Source organism: Rana temporaria, chromosome 10 (assembly GCF_905171775.1).
Source record: "Rana temporaria chromosome 10, aRanTem1.1, whole genome shotgun sequence".
NCBI classification, from domain to species: Eukaryota; Metazoa; Chordata; class Amphibia; order Anura; family Ranidae; genus Rana; species Rana temporaria.
Window position 1 is genome coordinate 13,489,575 of NC_053498.1, and position 25,951 is coordinate 13,515,525.

The window sequence follows — 25,951 nt, forward strand, 5'->3', positions numbered from 1 at the left end:
AATAATTCTTCACTGCATTTGTGCATTATAGACCCATAGATATCTATGGGATTCCATCCTTCATCTAGGTGGTGCACTCCTTACCCCAATCCACTTAGCTAACCTGACCCACACTCCCCCTTCACAGATCTATACTTACCTTGAGCACCTGCACATAGTAATCCTTGGCTGTCTTTGCACATTACAAGCCCATAGACATCTATGGGTTCCCATCCTTCATCTAGATGGTGCACTCCTTACCCCAATCCCCTTAGCTAACCTGACCCACCCTCCCCTTCCACAGAGGCACACTTAGCCCGAGCACCTGCACCCTTTAATCCCTGGCTGTGCTTGTGCATTACAGACCCATAGATATCTATGGGATCCCATTCTTCCCTTCTAGATGGTGCACACCTTCTTACCTCCATCCACTAAGCCAGTGATCGTGAATGGTGATCAGGGACAAGTCACTGGTAGCCACGCCCCCTAACAGTAAGACTCACTCCCTAGGTCACACTTAACCCCTTTAGCGCCACCTAGTGGTTAACCCCTTCCAGTGCCGATCCTGACCTCCCTGGGGCCCTAAGCAAAATGACATGTCACATTAAAGTTGAGAAGGGGGGGGGGGGGGGCGCTGCCGACAGTGACATGTAACGTTAAAGATTAAAGTTGAGAAGCGGGGGGAGGGGGAGTTCTGCTGTCGGAAATGACATCTTACATTAAAGTGAGAAGCGGTGGGTGCTGACTTCTTACCTCTTCTCCCATGCAGCCAGCAAGTTGAGAAGCGGGGTGAGGGGCCAAAAATGTCTTCTCACCAGACCTCTAGTAATTTGGGGGCCCCACCGCAGCTCTGTGGGGCCCTAAGCGGCTTGCATAGTGAGCCTATAGGGCAGATCGGCCCTGACCCCTTCACTGCCAGTGCACACTTTTTTTTTTTTTTTAATGTGCTCCTTAATTAGTTTACTTTTACATGATGTTTAGAGTTTTTTTTTTTTTTGCAACTGTCCACCTAAATATTTGCCAGCTTTTTTTTCAACGGATCTATAAACTTTTTACGTTTTTTTAGTATAAAATGTAGATCTGCCACGCCACACTTTTTTTTTTAATAGGCTCCTTAATTAGTTTACGTTTACATGATGTTTAGAGATGTATTTATTTTTTGCAACTGTCCACCTAAATATTTTCCAGCTTTTCTATCAACGGATCTTTAAAACTTTTTAAGTTTTCATTAATTGGTCTGAAAATTTGTCTTTTTTTTTTTTAAATGATTGATTGGCTGTTTTTTTAGTAAAAAATGCCACGACACGCCACACTTTTTTTTTAATAGGCTTTTTAATTAGGTTACTTTTACATGATGTTCAGAGCTTTATCTTTTGCAACTGTCCGCCTCTTTCAACGAAGCTATAAAACTTTTTAAGTTTTCAATAATTGTTCTGCAAATTTGTCTTTTTTTTAAATGATTGGCTGTTTTTTTAGTATAAAATGTAGAACTGCCACGCCACACCACACTTTTTTTTTTTTTTTAAAAGGGTCCTTAATTAGTTTACTTTTACATGATGTAAAAAACTTTTTTTTTTTACATGGTTTAGTACTGTGTCATACCATGTGTGTACTTAAGCTAAGCCCCCCCTTGTTTTATAGTACAATCTCTCCCATCGCCCTATTGCCCTGCAGTCTTGTATGGCACACACAGCAGTTAAATACTCATAGGTCCCCCCTTGCTGGTCAAACGCTCGACCCTGACACAAAAGTGTCTGCCAGCCAAGCAGGGGTTAAACCTAACTGCCATTGTTTCCGAGGGGCCAGTTCTCTGGAATAAAAACTGTCAGTCTCATCACATCCATTCTCTGGTCCAGAGTGCCAGCTAAGCACATGCCTTTTATCAGGAACCCAACCAGCTCCCAGCTAGAGGGGATCTATTGACCCTTTTCTGCCAGCTGTTGGGGTGGGCAGTATCCCGTGTTAAAAGAATTTTACCTGAGTCAACAGAAACCATCCAAAGTGACCATGAGCATCATGGGTTTTTTTTGGACGGCAGCCTAGTCTGATCCTTTTCTGTGTTGTACTCCATCGGAGTGACATCTCTGTTCCCTCAGTCACCTCTTCTAAGGACACCTCAAACAGGTAAGGACTCTGCTTTTTTTTTTTTTTTTCAAATAGGTTGACTTTATTGCGCAAAACTGGACACATTTTCTATTCGTCAGATTTATGAGAAAAAATCTGTGTCTTTTTCTTTTTACATTTTTTTATTTTATTTTACGGTATATGGTAGATTTTTATTTTTTACATTTTTTATTTTATTTTACAGTATATGGTAGATTTTTATTTTTTAAATGTTTTATTTTATTTTACGGTATAGGGTAGATTTTTATTTTTTACATTTTTTATTTTATTTTACAGTATATGGTAGATTTTTATTTTATTTTACGGTATATGGTAGATTTTTATTTTTTACATTTTTTATTTTATTTTACAGTATATGGTAGATTTTTATTTTTTACATTTTTTATTTTATTTTACAGTATATGGTAAATTTTTATTTTTTACATTTTTTATTTTATTTTACAGTATATGGTAGATTTTTATTTTTTACATTTTTTATTTTATTTTACGGTATATGGTAGATTCAGGAATAATACATTTCCTTTACAAGGGATTTTATTATTTTTCAATCAAATAGACAGAGCCAGCAATTGGACAGTCACATTTAACAATGGATACATGTGAGCATGAAAAGCCCACATAACCAATGTACTGTATAAAATATAAAAAAAGATTTAAATAGAAAACAATAATTTCTAACAAGAGTTTGTGCATACTATTTTTGGAAAATAACGTTTCCAAATGAACAGATTTTCCACTCACCTGATTTATGAGAAAAATTCTGTCTCCCTTATTTTTTTTATTTTATTTTACGGTATATGGTAGATTCAGGAAAAATACATGTATTTTACAAGAGATTTTATTATTATTCAATCAAATACACAGAGCCAGCAATTAGACAGTTAGATTCAACAATGAATACATGTGAGCCATACAGTATAAAATAGAAAAAAAAATATTTAAATAGAAAAAAAAATATTTAAATAGAAAAAAAAATATTTAAATAGAAAAAAAAATATTTCTAACAAGAATTTGTGCATACTATTTTTGGAAAATAGTTTTTCCAAATGAACACATTTTCCACTCACCTGATTTATGAGAAAAATTCTGTCTCCTTTATTTTATTTATTTTTTTATTTTATTTTACGGTATACGGTAGATTCAGGAATAATACATTTCTTTTACAAGGGATTTTATTATTATTCAATCAAATAGACAGAGCCAGCAATTGGACAGTCACATTTAGCAATGGATACATATGAGCATGAAAAGCCCACATAACCAATGTACTGAGACATACAGAATAAAATATAAAAAAAAAATTAAATAGGAAAAAAAATATTTCTAACAAGAGTTTGTGCATACTATTTTTGGATTGTTTTTCCAAATGAACAGATTTTCCAATCTCCTGATTTATGAGAAAAATTCTGTCTCCCTTATTTTTTTTATTTTTTTATTTTATTTTACGGTATATGGTAGAATCAGGAAAAAAAAAATATTTTACAAGAGATTTTATTATTATTCAATCAAATACACAAAGCCAGCAATTAGACAGTTAGATTCAACAATTAATACATGTGAGCATTAAAAGTCCACATAACCAATGTGCTGAGCCATACAGTATAAAATATAAAAAAAAGATTTAAATAGGAAAAATTAATTTCTAACAAGAATTTGTACATACTGGGCCAGATTCACAGATGAAATACGCCGGCGTATCTACTGATACTCCGGCGTATTTTCAAATTTCCTGCGTCGTATCTTTAGTTTGATTCCTCAAACCAAGATACGACGGCTTCTGGCTTCGATCCGACAGGCGTACGGCTTCGTACGCCTTCGGATCGTAGGTGTAATACTTTGGCGCCCGCTGGGTGGAGTTTGCGTAGTTTTCCGCGTCGGGTATTCTAATTAGCTGTTTACTGCGATCCACGAAGGTACGCGTGTTTGTCACATTCGTTTACGTCGTCGCTAGTCGGCTTTTCCCGGCGTATAGTTACGGCTGCTATTTCTTGGCTTATATTTAGACTTGCCATGTTAAAGTATGGCCGTCGTTCCCGCGTCTAATTTTAATTTTTTTTTTTTGCGTAAGTCGTCCGTGAATAGGAAAGGACGTAACGCGCGTCGCCGTTCAAAAAATTACGTTGGTGCGACGTCATTTCGCGCAAAGCACGGTGGGAAATTTCAAAACGGAGCATGCGCAGTACGTTTCGGCGCGGGAACGCGCCTAATTTAAATGATACACGCCCCATTTGAATTAGGCGGGCTTGCGTCGGACGGATTTACGCTACGCCGCCGCAAGTTAACAGGCAAGTGCTTTGTGAATCAAGCACTTGCCCATAAAACTTGCGGCGGTGTAACGTAAATGCAATACGTTACGCCGCCGTAATTCTATGTGAATCTGGCCCACTATTTTTGGAAAATTATTTCTAACAAGAGTTTGTGCATACAATTTTTTTATTTTTTTTTCCAAATGAACAGATTTTCCAATGAACTGATTTATAAGAAAAATTCTGTCTCCCTTATTTTTTTTTTTTTTTTTTTTTTATTTTACGATATATGGTAGATTCAGGAAAAATACATTTCTTTTACAAGGGTTTTTATTATTATTCAATCAAATAGACAGAGACAACAATTGGACAGTTATATTCAACAATGGATACATATGAGCATGAAAAGCCCACATAACCAATGTACTGAGCCATACAGTATAAAATATAAAAAAATATTAAATAGGAAAAAAAAAAATCTAACAAGAGTTTGTGCATACTATTTTTTGAATTTTTTTCTCTCCAAATGAACAGATTTTCCACTCACCTGATATATGAGAAAAATTCTGTTTCCCTTATTTTTTTTATTTTATTTTACGGTATATGGTAGATTCAGGAATTTTTATTTTATTTTACAAGAGAATTTATTATTATTCAATCAAATACACAGAGCCAGCAATTAGACAGTTAGGGCCAGATTCACAGAAGAAATACGCCGGCGTATCTACTGATACTCCGGCGTACTTTCAAATTTGCCGCGTCGTATCTTTAGTTTGAATCCTCAAACCAAGATACGACGGCTTCTGGCTTCGATCCGACAGGCCTACGGCTTCGTACGCATTCGGATCGTAGGTGTAGTACTTCGGCGACCGCTGGGTGGAGTTCACGTCGGGTATGCTAATTAGCTCTTTACGGCGATCCACGAAGGTACGCGCGTTCGTCGCATTCTCTTACGTCGCCGCTAGACGGCTTTTCCCGGCGTATAGTTACAGCTGCTATTTCCTGGCCTATCTTTATACTGGCCATTTAAAAAATGGCCGTCGTTCCCGCGTCGAAATTTAATTTTTTTTTTGCGTAAGTCGTCCGGGAATAGGAAACGACGTAACCCACGTCGCGGTTCAAAAAATTACATCGGTGCGACGTCATTTTGCGGAAAGCACGGCGGGAAATTTCAAAACGGAGCATGCGCAGTATGTTCGGTGCGGGAACGCGCCTAATTTAAATGATACACGCCCCATTTGAATTAGGCGGGCTTGCGCCGGACGGATTTACGCTACGCCGCCGCAAGTTAACAGGCAAGTGCTTTGTGAATCAAGCACTTGCCCGTAAAACTTGCGGCGGTGTAACGTAAATGAGATACGTTACGCCGCCGGAGTTCTACGTGAATCTGGCCCAGTATGCGCAAACTCTTGTTAGAAATTGTAGTTTAGCCTGAATTTTAGTGTTTCATAAAGTCATAAAGAAAAAAAAAAAATTTAAATAAAGGGGAGCCATAATTATTTTTCATAAATCAGGTGCGTGGAAAATCAGTTAATTTGGAAACGTTATTTTCCAAAAACAGGATGCACAAACTCTTATTAGAAATTTTTCCTATTTAAACATTTTTATATTTTATATTGTATGGCTCAGTACATTGGTTATGTGGGCTTTTCATGCTCACATGTATTCATTGTTGAATGTAACTGTCCAATTGCTGGCTCTGTCTATTTGATTGAAAAATAAAATCCCTTGTAAAAGAAATAAATTGTTTCCTAAATCTACCATATATCGTAAAATAAAATAAAAATAAAGGAGACGGTATTTTTCTCATAAATCAGGTGAGTGGAAAATCTGTTCATTTGGAAACTTTATTTTCCAAAAATAGTATGCACAAATTCTTGTTAGAAATACATTTTTCCTATTTAAATCTTTTTTATATTTTATATTGTATGGCTCAGTACATTGGTTATGTGGGCTTTTAATGCTCACATGTATTCATTGTTGAATCTAAGGGCCAGATTCACGTAGGAGAGCGCATCTTTGTGCGGACGTAACGTATCCTTTTTACGTTACGCCTCCGCAACTTTGACAGGCAAGTGCAGTATTCACAAAGCAAAGTTGCGGCGGCGTAGCGTAAATAGGCCGGCGTAAGCCCGCCTAATTCAAATGTGAAAGATGTGGGCGTGTGTTATGTAAATTTATTGTGACCCCACGTAAATGACGCTTTTTACGAACGGCGCATGCGCCTTCCGTGAAAGTATCCCACTTACGCAAATGACGTAAAACGTGAAAAATTCGACGCTGTTCCGACGTCCATACCCAACATTGGTACGCCTCATAGAGCAGGGGTAACTTTACGCCGGAAAAAGCCTTATGTAAATGGCGTATCTGGCGTATCTAGCTGATTTACATATTTCTAGGCGTAAATCAGCGTGCACGCCCCTAGCGGCCAGTGTAAAAATGCAGTTAAGATACGACGGCGTAGGAGACTTACGCTGGTCGTATCTTATACAAATTCTGGTGTATCTGATTCTTTGAATCAGGCGCCAAGATACGACGCCTCAGACTCAGAGATACGACGGCGTATCTGGAGATACGCTGTCGTATCTCCTACGTGAATCTGGGCCTAAAATTCAGGATAAATTACAAGAGCTTGTGTAATGTTTTTTGGAAAATAAATTGCAGTTGTTTTTTGTAATGTACGCCGGGGTTTTTGATCTAACAGCTGCGGTTGAAACCAGGGATGAGTAAATCGATTTTGCAAGCATAGCAATTTTGCAAGCATGGTCGTGGCAATGTTTTGTTCTCTCTTTGCATAGGCAGGTGCATGCATATCAGAACTGATCTATTGTGAATTGAATTACTGTAAAAAAATACAGATAAAAGGGATTTGTAAATTATGTGAATCTCTACAACTTAAATATCAGACACTTTATAAATAGAAAAAAATAATTATTGTAAAAAAAACTTATTTTTATAAAATTGTAATAATTTTAACCACTTCAGTACAGGGCTTTTATACCACCTCCTTCCCGGGCCTATTCTGGCACTTCTCTCCTACATGTACAAATCATCATTCTTTTGCTAGAAAATTACGCAGAACCCCCAAACATTATATATGTTTTTTTAGCAGACACCCTAGGGAATAAAATGACGGTCATTGCAACGATTTTTCTTGCACGGTATTTGCGCAATCATTTTTCAAAAGCCTTTTTTTTTTGGAAAAAAATTGTTTCATGAATTAAAAAAACGCTTTAAAATTGCGCACACTCATGGAATGGCGCCAAACTTCGGTACTTAAAAATCTCCATAGGCAACGCTTTGAAATTTTTTACAGGTTATGAGTTTTGATTTACAGAGGAGATCAAGTACTAGAATTGTTGCTAACGCACGCGGCGATACCTCACATATGTGGTTTAAACAGCGTTTACATATGTCGGCGGGACTTACGTGTGCGTTCGCTTCTGAGCGCGAGCTACCGGGGACAGGGGCGTTTTAATATTTATTTTTTTATTGGGTTTTTTTTTTTTTTTTTACTTATTTATTTATGTTTTAACACTTTCTTTTACATTTTTTTTTTATCACTTTTATTCCTATTACAAGGAATGTAAACATCCCTTGTAATAGGAATAGTGTGTGACAGGTCCTCTTTATGGAAAAAAGTGGGGTCAATAAGACCCCGCATATCTCCTCCAGGCTGGAAAGCATGAGATCGGTGAAATAAAATTCACCGATCTCATGATCAGTGTTGCTCACTAGCCGCAATCGCGGCTTTGTTTACTTACGGTACCCGGGCGTGAAGTCATCACATCGCGCCTGGGTCCTCCGACGGTCATAGAGATGACTGGTGACCATCTGGTCACCAGTCATCTCTATGCTTCCTGCGAGCGCTGGACGATTCCTTCTCCGGGCCCCCGATGGCACGGGAGAGCCCGGAGAAGCACCGGATGGCACCGCCTATAAGAACTATCAAGCGGCGGAACCACCGCTATGATCTTTCTTATGGTGCGCAGGATCGCCGGCAGAAGAGATGGATATCTGAATGATGCCTGTAGCTGCAGGCATCATTCAGATATCCCCCGGCAAAGCCCAGGACGTCATATGACATCCACCCAGGATGAGAGATCCCATCTGTGGATGTCATATGCCTATCGGCCGGTATTGAAGTGGTTAAGTAAAGAGACTGGACAAATTGGGGTTAAATCACTAAAGGCAAATAGACTGTATATACACACTATATTGCCAAAAGTATTGGGACGCCTGCCTTTACATGCACATGAACTTTAATGGCATCCCAGTCTTAGTCCGGAGGGTTCAATATTGAGTTGGCCCCGCCCTTTGCAGCTATAACAGCTTCAACTCTTCTGGCAAGGCTGTCCACAAGGTTTAGGAGTGTGTCTATGGGAATGTTTGACCATTCTTCCAGAAGCACATTTGTGAGGTCAGGCACTGATGATGGACGAGAAGGCCTGGCTCACAGTCTCCACTCTTATTCATCCCAAAGGTGTTCTATCGGGTTGAGGTCAGGACTCTGTGCAGGCCAATCAAGTTCCTCCACCCCAAACTCGCTCATCCATGTCTTAATGGTCCTTGCTTTGTGCAGGAAAAAATTACAGATTTCTGGAGTGGAGGGGTGGATGGGAGACAACATGCCTTGGAGGCAAAAATATGTATATGAAATTCTAGTGTAATATCTGGTACACACGATCAGAATTTCCAATGAAAAAAGTCTGATGGAATTTTTTCATTGGATATTCTGACCGTGTGTAGGCCCCATCAGACTTTTTTACGTCGAAGTTTAGAAAATAGAACATGTTTTATCTTTTTTCTATGGAAAAAAATCCTAGCAGAAATTCCGATCGTCTGTGTGGAATTCCGACGGAGAAACAAAAACGCATGCTCGGAAGCATTGAACTTAATTTTTCTCGGCTCGTCGTAGTGTTTTACGTCACCGCGTTTTGGACGGTCGGAATTTGGTCTGACAATGTGTATGCAAGACAGCTTGAACGGAATTCTGACGGAAAGTTACATCAGATTTTATCCCATCGGAAATTCTGATCGTGTGTACAAGGCATAAGGCCAGCTTAAAGGGTTGGAAAAATAGATACTGCGCTTATTCTGTGGATATCGAGCAAGCAACTAACAGTGTTATACTACACAGATACAAGAAATGGAAAAAAAAAAACAAGCTGCGCTAAAAAAAAATCTTAAGTCTATCAATAGATATGACAAACATATGTGGCTGTGCCAAACAGGTGAATACAAAAATTGAATGTGAGAACTTATGTGTCAATGAATATAATGACAGAAAATTATCAGAGATGAGACAAAAACTGAAGGTATATGCATGGTACACCAAAGTCCATGTAAGTGGTGTGTCATATGTTACATGAATCTCATAAAGTCCAAACAACAACTGAGCTTCAGTCTCCAAGTGAGGAAAATTACAATAAAGTGATGTACTCCAATTTCCAAATAGTGAGGAATATATTGATAGCCCAGAAAGTGATGATAGAAAAACACCTCCACCATAGGATATGCTGCCTCTTACCAGCTGGTGTTGACCTCTTATTACAGGAGATCAAATTAAGCATGTAAGCTGGTACGATGTCCATTTAAAAAATGGACGTGGTGTCCCTGGGGACCAAACGTTGTGTCCCCAGGGCCTGATGTCCATGGTTGCCTGTAATACCTACTTTATCCTGGAACCTCTGTTTCCGGCCGTTTCCGAGGCTCTTCCCGCCTCTGGCCGCATGCGGCATTGCATGCCATAGAAGTCGATGCAGAACAAACTATAGTATTTTCGTTTCCATTGACTTCAATGAGGAAACTCGCTTTGATATGCGAGTACTTTGGATCACGAGCATTCTCCTGGAACGGATTATGCCCGTAATCCAAGGTTCCACTGTAACTGGTTGACTGATGTCACCGGCCCATATAATGATATACATTTTTTAGGCAAGAAACAAAGGGCTAGATTCACAAAGACTTTACGCCGGCGTATCTATTGATACGCCGCGTAAGTTAAAAGATGCGCCGTCGTATCTATGCGCGCTATTCAGGGAACAAGATACGCCTGAATTTCTGCTTCATCCGACCAACGTAAGTCTTAGTACGCCGTCGTATCTTGGGTGCATATTTACGCTGGCCGCTAGGGGCGCTTCCGTAGATTTACGCGTAGAATATGTAAATGAGCTAGATACGCCGATTCACGAACGTACTTGCGCCCGCTACGCCATTTACGTAAGGCTTACGTCCGGCGTAAAGTTATCCCTGCTATATCATGCGCAGCCAATGTTAGGCCCCGTACACACGACCGAGTTTCTCGGCAGAATTCAGCCAGAAACTCGGTTCAGAGCTGAATTCTGCCGAGAAACCCGGCCGTGTGTACACTTTCGGCCGAGGAAGCCGACGAGGACCTCGGCGAGGAAATAGAGAACATGTTCTCTATTTCCTCGTTGTTCAATGGCAAAAGTCGGCCCGCCGAGTTCCTCGGCGGCTTCCACACTGAACTCGACGAGGAACTCGATGTGTTTGGCACGTCGAGTTCCTCGGTCGTGTGTACGGGGCCTTAAGGTATGGACGTCGGAACAGCCGTCAAATTTTACGTCGTTTACGTAAGTCGTACGCGAATGGGGCTGTGCGTAGGTTACGTTCACATTGAAAGCATTGAGCCGACGTATCTTAGGGAGTGTATGCAACGTGATTCTGAGCATGCTCCGTTCATTCGGGATGTCATTTACATGGGGTCACGGCTAATTTTAATACAACACGCCCACTACCTTCCGAATTTGAATTAGGCGGGCTTACGCCGGCACATTTACACTACGCCGGCACAACGTACGTCGCGAGATCTTTCAGAATACTGTTCTGGGCTCCCCGTTTTACGTCGGCGTAGCGCATATGAGATGCGCTACGCCGGCCAAAAGATGTGCCGAGCTACCTGAATCTAGCCCAAAAAGTCACAACCATGACCATCCTGGAGGAGTATAAAGCTGCTGAACTGTCATTCCTGCTACTTTTGCATTTTTCCCATCATCCTCTATTTATGTACTTTTTATCTACTTTTGCGCCTCTTTCAGTCAATTGTTGTATAGCATGGTTGTTTTACCGATACAGACCATCTGTAGCGCAGCGCTTATCCTATTCTGTCTTATCTCTCCTGCAGACGTTGGGTCTAGCTCCACCACATTACCAGGATGTACAGTTTTATGGGCGGAGGCCTCTTCTGTGCCTGTGTGGGCAACATACTTCTGGTGGTCTCCACCGCTACTGACTACTGGATGCAATACCGACTATCCGGATCATTCGCGCACCAGGGCCTCTGGAGATACTGCATGGCCGGAAAATGTTCCATGCAAACAGAGAGTATCGGTAAGTAGGTACCTAAAAAAACACAAGTCCACTTTTGTAGGGAACCTGTGCTGAGTATAGAGGCTGCCATAACTGATCATTTTTCCTAAAATGCTATTTGTCTGGCTTTCATGCTCAGTTAATGACTTTCATTGACCACTGACCTAGAAAAAGCATTCGTAGTCAAATGTCCCATACCAGAGTGCTTTACCAGTTGTCCCATGTACTTTAGGTTAGCCATCAATTCAGGTTGGCCACCAAATAAATCCAACTAAACCAGTAGTCTTGAGGCTTGTCAAGAGATAGCAAGGTCCTCAAGACCATAGCTCCCAACTATCCCTGATTTCGAGGGACTGTCCCTGATTTGGAGCAATGTCCCTCTGTCCCTCCTCATTTGTCCCTCATTTTGGTCTGATCTATATAGCTGTATATAAAATGCACTTTTTATCTATCATAAAGTATGTTCTAATGCTAAACCTTTCATCCAAATTCTTAATTTCTGCATTAGTAAAATCCAAAAGCCAATATAAAGGAACATTAGTGGTAAAAAAAAGCACTTACGGGTTTAACCTATCTTAAGGGGGCGTGACAAGGGGTGTGTCCTATGCCTGCATGAATTTGCTGATAGGTGTCCCTCATTCCCATCTCAAAAAGTTGGGAGGTGTGCTCAAGACTACTGGTTTAGCTGGATCTATTTGGGTTAGACCCCATGCACACGAGACGCTGGTAAACTCGAGTTCAGAGGCATTTGGGCATTTTTTTTCAACTGCCCCTGAACACATTTAATGTTATCCTATGTGTCCATGCACACAGTCACGTTTTTTTGCGTTTTAAAGCAGTTGGGTTTAAGCTCGTTTTTTCAGACGCAAAATTTTGGGTTCAGACGCAAACGTTTTTGCGTTTCAAAGCTTTGGGAGGGTCTACAATGTCTTTGTTATGAACGCTTATAGCCGCAAACGCGGTTAAACGCCGCTAAACGCGGCAAAGCGCTGTGAAATTCGCGGCAAAAACTGGCGTTTTAAACGCCGTTTTTTGCATTTGAAAACTTGAGTTTACATGTGTTTGCATTTGCTTCTCGTGTGCATGTGACGTGCCCTAATTAACAGTTTTGCACAATGCTAATGAGTAATTCAGTTGGCGTGAAAACTGTCAGACAAGGAAAGAATTGGTCTTGTGGCCGGTCATTGGGCAGTGTGTAAATTAAAGTAACCCACCTGAGATGCCTTCTAAATAACCAACTTGACCAGGAAAAGGTTAGGTTGTATTAAAATTTTTGATTGTGTTGATGGTCTTTCTTGGGTGTAGGGTGGGATAAGTTTCTCTCATCACTTCCGTGTCAGGTCACCTGTGGCCAGGTGACAAGTGCACCCCGTTGGGGTCAGGGATGCACCACAGGGTAGTGAACCCTCTGGCCGACTGCTGCAATTAGAGAGGAAGCGTGAACCCAAGATCGCCCAGGGCGTGGAGTCTAAGACCCAGCTTTGTGTTCACCAGAGCCTCTAGTGGTGAGGATGGCCTTCACCGCAGCTGGATCCAGGTCGCGAACCCCTGGGATACCCTAGGTCACGCTCCGCAGGAAGAGGGGGGAAGCAGCAAGCAGGACAAGCGGTAGTGATGGGTAGGCCGAGGTCAGGGCAACAGGCAGACAAGGGTAACCCGAGGGACAGGCAAAAGGTCAGGATCACAGGCAAACAGGAGAAGTCAGGGACGAGACAAAAACGGTACACAGGAAGATAATCATAGCACACTGCAGACAGGAACTAAAGCTAACAACACGGTTGAACAGCAAAGCAGACTAGCAGATATAGGCTTCCTGGGATGGCCTAGGGTGGAGCAATACAGGGAGGAAGGTGATAAAAGACAGTCAGAAGGAGGGTCAGGCCTCTAATGAACACATGGAGATCAGGTAAGCTGCCAGACTTTTTTTGCATATCCATGACATTCCGTTTGTTGTGTATTCGCTTATATTTTTCTATATCATCATTTTCTGTACCCCTTCTCTAGAGCCCCCCCCCCCCCCCAACAACCTGACCTTTCCGTCCATCTCTTGCATTACACTTGGCTGATCCTACAATTTATAATGTGCTTTCCTTATTACTTTGTAAATCTATTGATGGAGATATCCCTCTCATTTGGATTATAGGCCTCTGGAGTTCTGTTTAGGATAATCCTTACATTTCTTGTTGTCTTATTTCTTTGAAAATTTGAAAAATAAAGATTTTTTTACAAATACATGTAAATAAAGAACCAACTAGAATATATAAAAGGTATCAGTTGGTGCCTACATATACAGATGCAATAAAAAGTATGTGAACCCCTTTGGAATGATATGGATTTCTGCAGTCATAAAATGTGATCTGATCTTCATCCAAGTCACAACGATAGACAATAACACTCAGGCTTAAAGCGGGGGTTCACCCTTAGAGGGCACTTTTCCCCCTTCGCTTCCTGCTCGTTATTACTAGGGGAATCGGCAATTTATTTAAAAATATGTGCAGTACTTACCCGTTTACGAGACGCATCCTCTCCGTCGCTTCCGGGTATGGGCTTCGGGAATGGGCGGTCCTTCTTGATTGACAGGTTTCCGAGAGGCTTCCGACGGTCGCATCCATCGCGTCACGATTTTCCGAAAGAAGCCGAACGTCGGTGCGCAGGCGCAGTATAGAGCCGCACCGACGTTCGGCTTCTTTCGGCTACGAGTGACGCGATGGATGCGACCGTCGGAAGCCTCTCGGAAGGCTGTCACTCAAGAAGGAACGCCGGCTCCCGAAGACCCATACCCGGAAGCGACGGAAGAAGATGCAGCTCGAAAACGGGTAAGTACTGCACCTATTTTAATATAAATAGCCGATTCCCCTAGACCGAACGAGCAGGAAGCTAAGGGGAGATTTTTTTTTTTTTTTTAAATGGGTGAACTCCCGCTTTAAACTAATAACACACAAAGAATTAAATGTTACCAAGTTTTTATTGAACATACCATGTAAACATTCACAGTGCAGGTGGAAAAAGTATGTGAACCCTTGGATTTTATAACTGGTTGAACCTCCTTTGGCAGCAATAACTTTAACCTGTAGTTGTGAATCAGACGTGCACAACGGTCAGGAGTAATTCTTCACCATTCCTCTTTACAGAACTGTTTCAGTTCAGCAATATTCTTGGGATGTCTGGTGTGAATCACTTTCTTCAGTCCTGCATTAGTAGCAGCACTTCACACTGAGATATCGGGACACAGCACAAGACTAAGGCCTCGTACACACGAGGGGACATGTCCGATGAAAACGGTCCGCGGACCGCTCGGAGATTTCTGTCTGATGGTTGTACACACCATCAAACAGAAATCCGTGCGGACAGGATACGCGATGACGTAGCCGCAGCGCCGTCGCCGCGACGATGACGCGGCGACATGCGCGACCCTGGAAGGTCAATGCTTCCACGCATGCATCAAATCACTTAGACGCATGCGAGGGCTTTCGGCCGAGCGGACATGTCCGGTGAGTCGTACAGACGACCGAACATGTCCGACGGATAGGCTTCCAGCGGACATGTTTCTTAGCATGCTAAGAAACATTTGTCCGCTGGAAACCTGTCCGATCCGTTGGAAAATTGTCCGGTCGGCCGTACACACGACCGAACATGTCCGCGGAAACTGGTCCGCCGGACCAGTTTCAGCGGACATGTTCGGTCGTTGTGTACGAGGCCTAAAACTTCAAGGGACAAGGGAATTTAAACTGGGATAGTTGGCAAGTATGAGGCAGCTGCTTTGGGCCCCACAACAATGACAGGGCCCGGGGCAGCTTCCCCTTTTGCCCTGCTTTAAAAACGTCCCTGTATCTGGGTACCGAGATAGTCCTAAACATCACTGGCGATCGAGGGCAACATTTGGAGTAGCACTTGACAACAAGCCCCCACCCCCCCTCATGTTCCTGATTAATTTCCTGAGCAATCCTAATCAGCCTTGGGTCAAATTTGTACTTTATTTTTAGGGGAAGTTTGCTGTACAATGCTTGTTGGTTATCTTGGTGAATTTTTGTTCTCTTCCAGCTTATTGGAATGCCACTCGGGCCTTTATGATCCTGTCTACATTGTCTTGCTTTGCTGGCATCATCATCGGGATCTTGTCCTTCGCCCACTTTTCCAATTTCCAGAGATTTAACAGATCCTTTGCTGCAGGCATCATGTTCTTCATCTCCAGTAAGTGTTTTCCTTATAATAGATGCCAGGCACAGTAGCACACCTTAGAAGTATGTGTCAGTGTGCTGCAATGCTATGTACTGTAATTACTCCCAGGGCCGATCCTAGGCAGGGTGCACAGGGTGCATTGCACCCAGGCGCCTGCAGAGGTGGGGGCGCCGAACATCTAACAGACTCTCTAACAGAAGCCCTCTCTGTGTCCATCAGAGAGCCCCCCCTTCAGGTCCCAATAAAGTACTCTGCTTCTCTTCCTGTATTGTGTTTATTGTTAAGAGATCATGTAAGGTTCCCAGGTTAATGAAGACTTTGTGGGGGAGCATCTCTGTGGTTGAGTCATTGCCATAGAAACATTTGTAAAGGGGAGGAGTTAGTAAAATGATGACGCCCATTTGGGGGCGCCAGATATATTTCTGCACCCAGGTGCCTGTGACTAGAGTTGCCACCTCATCCCTTTAAAAAGGAACACATATGAATTACACAGGTTCTGAGGTTAATTTAATGCAGGTAAGGCACCAAATGAGTCTAATTACCACCTTAATCAGCCACAGAACCTGTGTAATTAATATGTGTTCCTTTTTAAAGGGATGAGGTGGCAACCCTACCTGTGACCCTAGGATCGGCCCTGATTACTCCCTAATACACATTCACATTGGGGGTTATTTACGAAAGGCAATGCATGAATCTATGTATTGTTTTTCAGTGGCGGTGCAGGAGCGAGAGGGGTCGGCACTCCTGCGCCCTCTATGGACGCACCGCCACTGGGGTAGACCATTCGACATGAACGACGAAGATTCGAAGAAGCAGCGAAAAACATACAAACGTCGAATCTGTCATTGAAGGCTTATGGTGTCTGTCGAAAGTTCTAAGAAGATTCGACAAGCAGCTAAACTGTACGACGCCGCAATCGAACATTTCCGGACGAATGCTCCGCCCATAGGCTATAGAAGAATTTGAATGTTGGTTGACTAGTAATAATAATTAATAAATATAATTATTACTAGTGTCATAGAACATTAGAATTCTTCTATAGCTTGTAGGCGGAGCATTCAACCGGAGATGTACGATTGCGGCGTCGTACAGTTTTGCTGCTCCGCCGAATCTTCTTAGAACTTTCGACAGACACCATAAGCCTTCAATGACAGATTCAACCTTAAAGGGGTTGTAAAGGTAATTTTGTTTCCCTAAATAGCTTCCTTTACCTTAGTGCAGTCCTCCTTCACTTACCTCATCCTTCCATTTTGCTTTTAAATGTCCTTATTTCTTCTGAGAAATCCTCACTTCCTGTTCTTCTGTCTGTAACTCCACACAGTAATGCAAGGCTTTCTCCCTGGTGTGGAGTGTCGTGCTCGTCCTCCCCCTTGGACTACAGGAGAGTCAGGACGCCCACTAACATACAGCTCCTTTCTCTATCTGCAACGTAGATAGCGTGCTGACTCTCCTGTAGTCCAAGGGAGGGTGGCGAGCATGACACTCCACACCAGGGAGAAAGCCTTGCATTACTGTGTGGAGTTACAGACAGAAGAACAGGAAGTGAGGATTTCTCAGAAGAAATAAGGACATTTAAAAGCAAAATGGAAGGATGAGGTAAGTGAAGGAGGACTGCACTAAGGTAAAGGAAGCTATTTAGGGGAAAAAAATGTACCTTTACATCCCCTTTAAAGCGGGGGTTCACCCTAAAAACAAATTTCTAACATTACATCCAGCTCACTGCCGACATTGTCAGTATGCCGATTTTTTTTTTTGCTGTACATACCTTGTAAAGCTATTTTCTTAGCCGGCTTCTGGGTAGTGCCTCCTGCGGGAGTGGTCGTTCCTATGCAGTAGTTAGTGATTGACATGATGACAAACACTACCCCCCCCCCGTCGCATAAGGAGCGCCACGAGTTGCCGAAAGAAGCCGAACGTCGGTGCGCAGGCGCCGTATAGCGCCGACTCGACGTTCGGCTACTTTCGGCAACTCGTGGCGCTCCTTATGCGACGGGGGTGGTAGTGTTTGTCATCATGTCAATCACTAACTGCGGCATAGGAACGCCCACTCCCGCGGGACGTGAGCGCGAGAGGAGCCGAGACTGCCCGACTATTCAGGGCAAAAAAGTGCGCGGTATACGCCGATAAAATACGGTAACTAAATACATTTATTTTTCGGACGAAAACAAAATTCTGAAACAAAATATTTCAGTGTGCACGTGTCTAATAAACACAGGCTTAGGCTAAATGTCCATCAGTCTTCTTAAGCTTTCCTGATTAGGGCAGGTGTGCACTGCAGAAACCTGTGCTGCGTAATGACCAGCAGAGGGCAAAGGTTCGCCGGTTGTTGTAATAGGACAAGAGCAAAGTGGGTAGGCAGGACTTGGTGAAGCTAAACCCTTTAGAAAGACAGTAAAGGCAAGATCAGAGAGGCACACAAGGCAGGCTTTTGTGCCTAACACACATGATAACCGGCTAGGGTGACCACATTTCCAAACTACCATTCAGTGACACCCCCCCTTCCCAAAAATCAGCTTATGCTGTAACGAATCACAGCACAGTGATTGGACACAAGAGGCGGGATTTATGATTTCTCCAATCACAAGCAGGGGGCGGGGACTGTGCTCTCCAGGCATTCCCGGCCAGGAAAAGTACTGTCAGTGAGTAAAGCGGTGATGTGGCGGCCTTTTTTGGGGGCATCAGTTTGGCTTGGGGGGTAGCTGTGTCAGTTTCATTCCGGGACACTGTATTGTCCTGGAATGAAGGTGCCCGGGACAGACCTGCAAAATGCGGGACTGTCCCGGGGCAATGCGGGACTGTCCCGGGGCAATGCGGGACTGTCCCGGGGCAATCCCGGGACACGTGGTCACCCTATAACCGGCATCTTGAGCTGTGTGCTCCTGGGCACTTTTAAGAAGTTGCAAGTAGCTGACAGGTTCACTTTGGGATTGAATTTGTATTCTCGTAATGGTTCCTGAACTTTCCATAATCGCGCTCTTCTAAATGGCTGATTGACTAAAGCGGCAGCCAAAATGAGACATAAAAGAGATGTAAAAAGACCTTCCTGACAGATATAAAAATGTAGTGGACGGCGCGACACATTAAGTAATGTCATGTCTTGTCTGTGAGGGGGAAATAGATGTCTGCCGGTGACACGGCTTGTCTCCCGAGATTAATGTGACATTAAACTGCGCAACAGCCGAAAGCCGCGAAACTGACACCATTTATTTCTGCGACTGACAGACTCCTACAAATGATATTTTGCCATTATTTCACTGAAATGTCAGACGCAATTTCTACTCCTAAAGTGCTAATCGGGCTCTGCTGAGTGCATTAAGAAGTCCTATATCTTCCCTGGGACTTCTCCAAACTTCACCGGAATTACTTTACCAATCCATCATTAAACATATATATATATATATACAGTGGAACCGCGGTTTACACGTAACGCGGTTAACAAGCGTTTTGAATAACGAGCAACTTTTTTTTTAAATCCTGACTCGGTTCGCAAGTGTTGTCCCAAGCAGCTAATGGGGTGTGCAGTACCGTATTTAGCCAGAGGTGTGGGGGCGCCAGTGATACTCGTAATGGTTTGGAGCCGTTCGGAAAAATGTAGAATCACTCGGCTCCAGCGCGCCCCCCCCCCACCTCAGGCCAAACATGGTACTGCACACTGATGTGGCCGAGGTTTCACTGTATACATTTTTTCAAATAAATTAGGGAAAGGTTAAGGACCCCTTCACCCCATTAACCCCTTAACGCCCGCCGCACGACTATTTACGTCCGCACAATGGCACGGACAGGCAGAAGGACGTATATATACGTCCTAGCCTTTTAGCGGGTGGGAGGTCCGATCGGGACCCCCCCCGCTGCGTGCGGCGGGCGGATTCCCTCGGGGAGCGATCCGGGACGACGGCGCGGCTATTTGTTTATAGCCGCCCCGTCGCGATCGCTCCCCAGAGCTGAAGAACGGGGAGAGCCGTATGTAAACACGGCTTCCCCGTGCTTCACTGTGGCGGCGCATCGATCGTGTCATCCCTTTTATAGGGAGACACAATCGATGACGTCAGACCTACAGCCACACCCCCTACAGTTGTAAACACACACTAGGTGAAGCATAACTCCTTCAGCGCCCCCTTGTGGTTAACTCCCAAACTGCAACTGTCATTTTCACAATAAAGAATGCAATTTAAATGCATTTTTTGCTGTGAAAATGACAATGGTCCCAAAAATGTGTCAAAATTGTCCAAAGTGTCCGCCATAATGTCGCAGTACCGAAAAAAAATCGCTGATCGCCGCCATTAGTAGTAAAAAAAAAAAAAATAATAAAAATGCAATAAAAATATCCCCTATTTTGTAAACGCTATAAATTTTGCGCAAACCAATCGATAAACGCTTATTGCGATTTATTTTACCAAAAATAGGTAGAAGAATACGTATCGGCCTAAACTGAGGAAAATATATTTTTTTATATATGTTTTTGGGGGATATTTATTACAGCAAAAAGTAAAAAATATTGCATTTTTTTCAAAATTGTTGCTCTATTTTTGTTTATAGCGCAAAAAATAAAAACCGCAGAGGTCATCAAATGCCACCAAAAGAAAGCTCTATTTGTGGGGAAAAAAAGGACGTCAATTTTGTTTGGGAGCCACGTCGCACGAGCGCGCAATTGTCTGTTAAAGCGACGCAGTGCCGAATTGTAAAAACGCCTTTGGGCATTTAGCAGCATATTGGTCTGGGGCTTAAGTCGTGCGTTGTGATGCACGTTGATGTGCCGTTTGAGGTGAGTAAATGCGCATTAGGTAATGCAGCCAATTAATGTTGAGTTGGTCCCCAATACACCATAACACACCAAAAACCGGACCAGTGTCTTTTTTTGGGGATGCATGACACCATCACAAGGTTCCCTTCTATTTATTACAATGCATGTGGTTTGGGTTTTATTGTGGGGGGGAAAGGGGGGGGGGAGGGGGTTCATTTGACAAGAACGAGACCAGGACAAATCAAGAGAGGCCATGTCTCCACCAGGGTCACAGACAGCAAGAAACCCCCAACAGAGGTTCTAAACTCACAATACTATACCAAAAGTACATAAAACATTTCTAAATTAAAAAAAAGCTTTAGTAATTATTTAAGGACTGGGCGGCAGCCCTTTTCGCTCCTCTGAACAAGAATCTGTGGTAGATTGCTTTTCAGGCAGCTCCTGTGTTTCGTTCGTGACAGGTCCACTTTGATTCTTTGCACGTTGTGGTTGTGAATACTTCAGTGTTCTCCGTATACAGAGTCTCTCTGTTTTCCCCCCACAGCCCTCTTTGTTCTTCTGGCCATGGCCATCTACACCGGGGTGACCGTCAACTTCCTGGGCAAGCGGTTCGGTGATTGGCGCTTCTCCTGGTCCTACATCCTGGGCTGGGTGGCTCTGCTCATGACCTTCTTTGCAGGTAAGATGTAGAAATTCTATCTATCTATCTATCTATCTATCTATCTCTCTATCTCTCTATCTATCTATCTATCTATCTATCTATCTATCTATCTATCTATCTATCTATCTATCTATCTATCTATCTATCTATCTATCTATCTATCTATCTATATGTCTCTCTATCTATCTATCTATCTATCTATCTATCTATCTATCTATCTATCTATCTATCTATCTATCTATCTATCTATCTATCTATATGTCTCTCTATCTATCTATCTATCTATCTATCTATCTATCTATCTATCTATCTATCTATCTATCTATCTATCTATCTGTCTGTCTGTCTGTCTGTCTGTCTATCTATCTGTCTGTCTGTCTGTCTGTCTGTCTGTCTGTCTGTCTGTCTATCTATCTATCTATCTATCTATCTATCTATCTGTCTATCTGTCTATCTGTCTATCCGTCTATCTGTCTATCTATCTATCTCCCCCCCTCATCTCTCTCTCTCTCCCTCCCTCTATCTCTCTCTCTCCCTCCCTCCCTCTATCTCTCTCTCTCTCTCCCTCCCTCCCTCCCTCTATCTCTCTCTCTCTCTCTCCCTCTATCTCTCTCTCTCTCTCTCCCTCTATCTCTCTCTCTCTCCCTCTCCCCCTTAACTATCTCTCCCTCCCTCCCCCTCTGTCTCTCTCTCCCTCTCTCTTCCTCTGTCTCTCTCTGTCCCTCTCTATCTCCCTCTCTCTCTCCCTCCCTCTCTCTCTCCCTCCCTCTCTCCCTCTCTCTCTCTCTCTCTCTCTCTCCCTCCCTCTCTCTCTCTCCCTCCCTCTCTCTCTCCCTCCCTCTCTCCCTCTCTCTCTCTCTCTCTCTCTCTCCCTCCCCCTCTCTCTCTCCCTCCCTCTCTCTCTCTCGCTCTCTCTCTCCCTCTCCCCTTATCTCCCTCTCCCCCCCTTATCTCTCTCTCCCTCTCTCTCTCTCTCTCTCTCTCTCTCCCTCCCTCTCTCTCTCTCCCTCCCTCTCTCCCTCTCCCCTTATCTCCCTCTCCCCCCCTTATCTCTCTCTCTCTCTCTCTCCCTCCCTCTCTCTCTCTCTCTCTCTCTCCCGCCCTCTCTCCCTCTCCCCTTATCTCCCTCTCCCCCCCTTATCTCTCTCTCCCTCTCTCTCTCTCTCTCTCTCTCTCTCTCTCCCTCCCTCTCTCCCTCTCCCCTTATCTCCCTCTCCCCCCCTTATCTCTCTCTCCCTCTCTCTCTCTCTCTCTCTCTCTCTCTCTCTCTCTCTCCCTCCCTCTCTCTCTCTCGCTCTCTCCCTCTCTCCCTCTCCCCTTATCTCCCTCTCCCCCCACTTATCTCTCTCTCCCTCTCTCTCTCTCTCTCTCCCTCTCTCTCTCTCTTCCTCTCTCTCTATCTCTCCCCCTTATCTCTCTCTCTCTCTCCCCCCTATCTCTCTCTTTCTCTCTCTCTCTCTCTCCCCCCTTATCTCTCTCTCTCCCCCCTTATCTCTCTCTCTCCCCCCTTATCTCTCTCTCTCTCTCTCTCTCTCTCTCCCCCTCTCTCTCTCTCTCTCTCTCTCTCTCTCTCTCTCTCTCTCTCTATCCATCTATCTATCCATTTACAGTGAGTATAGAAAAAAATCAACCCCCTTTAAAATAATCACATTTTGTTGTTTTATCTGAAATGAAGACAGACACTGTTTTTGTTTTATGCAGCTGTATTTAATCAGTGCAACTTATAACATCCAAGTGAAAGGTAAAACATCAACATGTCAGGAATAATTTATGAAAAATAAATAAAAAAAACCCGAATCACTGAGTTGGAAAAAGGATCCCCCCCCCCCCCCCCATGTCAATATTTTGTTGGACCAACTTTGGCTTTAATTCCAGCCTTTACTCTGTTGGCATTTCTTTCTACTAACTTTGTACATCTAGGCCCGGATTCAGAAAGCCTGGCGTTCCGCCGCCGTAACCTAGTGAGGCAGGTTCTGTATTCAGAAAGAACCTGCGCCCTAAGTTACGGCGGCGTAGCGTATGAGGGCCGGCGTAAGCCCGCCTAATTAAAAATTGGAAGATGTGGGCGTGCTTTATGTTAATTCAGTGTGACCCCAGGTAAATTACGTTTTTAACGAACGGCGCATTCGCCGTCCGTGGACGTATCCCAGTGCGCATGCTCCAAATTACGCCGCAAAGCCTCATTGGTTTACCCCTACGTGCTAAACCTTTTAACCTCTTAAGGACCTCTTCACGCCGATATACGTCGGCAAAATGGCACGGCTGGGCATATCCATGTACCTGTACGTGGCCCTTTAAGCCCAGCCGTGGGGACTCGGTCCGAAGCTCCATGACCGTGGCCGCGGGGCCCGTGGACCCGATCGCCGCCGGTGTCCTGCGATTGGTCCTCCGGAGCTGAAGAACGGGGAGAGGTAAGTGTAAGCACACCTTCCCTGTTCTTCATGGGGGCAGTGTCATTGATCGTGTGTTCCCTGTTATAGGGAAACACGATCAATGACGTCACACCTACAGCTCCGTCCCCCTACAGTTAGAAACACACATGAGGTCATACATAACCCCTTCAGCGCCCCCTTGTGGTTAACTCCCAAACTGCAATTGTCATTTTCACAGTAAACAATGCATTTTTATAGCATTTTTTGCTGTGAAAATGACAATGGTCCCAAAAATGTGTCAAAACTGTCCGAAGTGTCCGCCATTATGTCGCAGTCACGAAAAAAATTGCTGATCGCCGCCATTAGTAGTAAAAAAAAAAAATATTTATAAAAATGCAATAAAACTATCTCCTATTTTGTAAACGCTATACATTTTGCGCAAACCAATCGATAAACGCTTATTGCGATTTTTTTTACCAAAAATAGGTAGAAGAATACGTATCGGCCTAAACTGAGGAAAAAAACATTTTTTTAATATTTTTTTTGGAGATATTTATTATAGCAAAAAGTAAAAAATATTGGGGTAGATTCAGCTACCTGTTACGGCGGCATATCTCCAGATACGCTGCCGTAATTTCAAATTTGCGTCAGCGTTTCGTTACGCCGATTCACAAAGGCAGTTACGCTGCAAAAATAGGCTTCCTCCACGGACGTAACTTGATTGCGGCGGCGTAGAATTGTGTGAAATATCACTTTGGCCGCTAGGGGCGCTTCCGTTTTTGTCGGCGTAGAATATGCTAATTTCCTAGATACGCCGATTCACAAACGTACGTGCGCCCGGCGGTAGTTTTTTACGTCGTTTGCGTAAGTCGTTTTCGTCGTAACGTTGCTCCTGCTATTAGGAGGCGCAGCCAATGTTAAGTATGGACGTCGTTCCCGCGTCGCGATTTGAAAATTTTACGTCGTTTGCGTAAGTCGTCCGTGAATGGCGCTGGACGCCATCTACGTTCACGTCGAAACCAATGACGTCCTTGCGACATCATTTACCGCAATGCACGTCGGGAAATTTTAGGGATGGCGCATGCGCAGTACGTTCGGCGCAGGAACGCGCCTAATTTTAATGATCCACGCCCCCTACCGGATCATTTGAATTACGCGCGCTTACGCCGGCCCCATTTACGCTACGCCGCCGCAACTTACAGAGCAAGTGCTTTGTGAATACAGCACTTTCTCCTGTATGTTACGGCGGCGTAGCGTAAATACGATACGCTGCGCCGCCGTTTCATTGCGCGCCCCTACCTGAATCCACCCCAGTGTTTTTTTTTTTTAAATCGTCGCTCTATTTTTGTTTATAGCGCAAAAAATAAAAACCGCAGAGGTGATCAAACACCACCAAAAGAAAGCTCTATTTGTGGGAAAAAAAGGACGCCAATTTTGTTTAGGAGCCACGTCGCGCGACCGCGCAATTGTCAGTTAAAGCGACGCAGTGCCGAATCGCAAAGACTGGCCGGGTCCTTTACCTGCATAAATTTCCGGGTCTTAAGTGGTTAGTGAGGCAATACCTTTTCAATCAATATTGAACCCTACGCACTAAGACTGGGATGCCATTAAAGTTCACGTGCGTGTAAAGGCAGGCGTCCCAATACTTTTGATAATATTGCTTATCTATGATAAATAACCCCTTCTTCTCCTTTTCCCCCCCAAGGGATATTCTACATGTGTGCCTATCGCATGCACGAGTGTCGGAGAGTGGCTGGTCCTCGTTAATGAGTGCGGGGGAGACAGCGGCAAAAAAAAAAGAAGAAATCTCGGACAATACCTCCTAAAAAAACCAGCAAACGTTTGTCTCTGGATATCAATGGATAAATGGATACTGACCATTAAAGTAGATGCAGACAACGCGCCTTGTCAGCAAGTCAAAGAGCAAAGCCCACTAACCCAAATCAACCAATTAGCATTCATCTTCCAGTGACCATGGGAAACCCAATCTGATTGGTTGTTGTGGATTAGCGCACTTATAGCTAGATTCAGGTAGATGTGTGCATCTTTGAGGCGGCGTAGCGTATCGTATTTACGCTACGCCGCCGTAAGTCAGAGAGGCAAGTGCAGTATACACAAAGGCCCATATTCTCTGTTTGGCTGCATTCACACCTGAGCGTCGGTCGTTCGGTCGTTTTTTTGGGCGTTTTTTTCTGGCGTTTTGTCGCGCGTATTTGCATTTGTCGCGCGTTTGCATACAGCGTCGTGCGACGTTTTTGTATTTCGGCGTTTTTTATTTTATTTTGGCGTTTTGTCGCGCGTATTTGCATTTGTCGCA

The 25,951-nt window shown here is 43.6% G+C and overlaps 1 protein-coding gene across 1 annotated transcript; it reads left to right on the forward strand.

Moving 5' to 3' along the window:
- The first annotated feature begins 1,915 nt into the window (after positions 1–1,915).
- LIM2 (lens intrinsic membrane protein 2) lies at positions 1,916–25,465 on the forward strand. Its single transcript, XM_040326846.1, has 5 exons — positions 1,916–2,103; positions 11,497–11,702; positions 15,723–15,872; positions 21,146–21,280; positions 25,340–25,465. Exons 2-5 carry the CDS (start codon positions 11,528–11,530, stop codon positions 25,399–25,401), a joined length of 522 nt encoding a protein of 173 aa, XP_040182780.1. The 5' UTR covers positions 1,916–2,103; positions 11,497–11,527; the 3' UTR covers positions 25,402–25,465.
- The last annotated feature ends 486 nt before the right edge of the window (positions 25,466–25,951 follow it).

Coding starts and splice junctions, on each gene's coding strand:
- LIM2 (XM_040326846.1), top strand. CDS start 11,528: ATGTACAGTTTTATGGGCGGAGGCCTCTTCTGTGCCTGTGTGGGCAAC. Junction 11,703..15,722: donor CATGCAAACAGAGAGTATCG/GTAAGTAGGTAC, acceptor GTTCTCTTCCAG/CTTATTGGAATGCCACTCGG. Junction 15,873..21,145: donor CATCATGTTCTTCATCTCCA/GTAAGTGTTTTC, acceptor TTCCCCCCACAG/CCCTCTTTGTTCTTCTGGCC.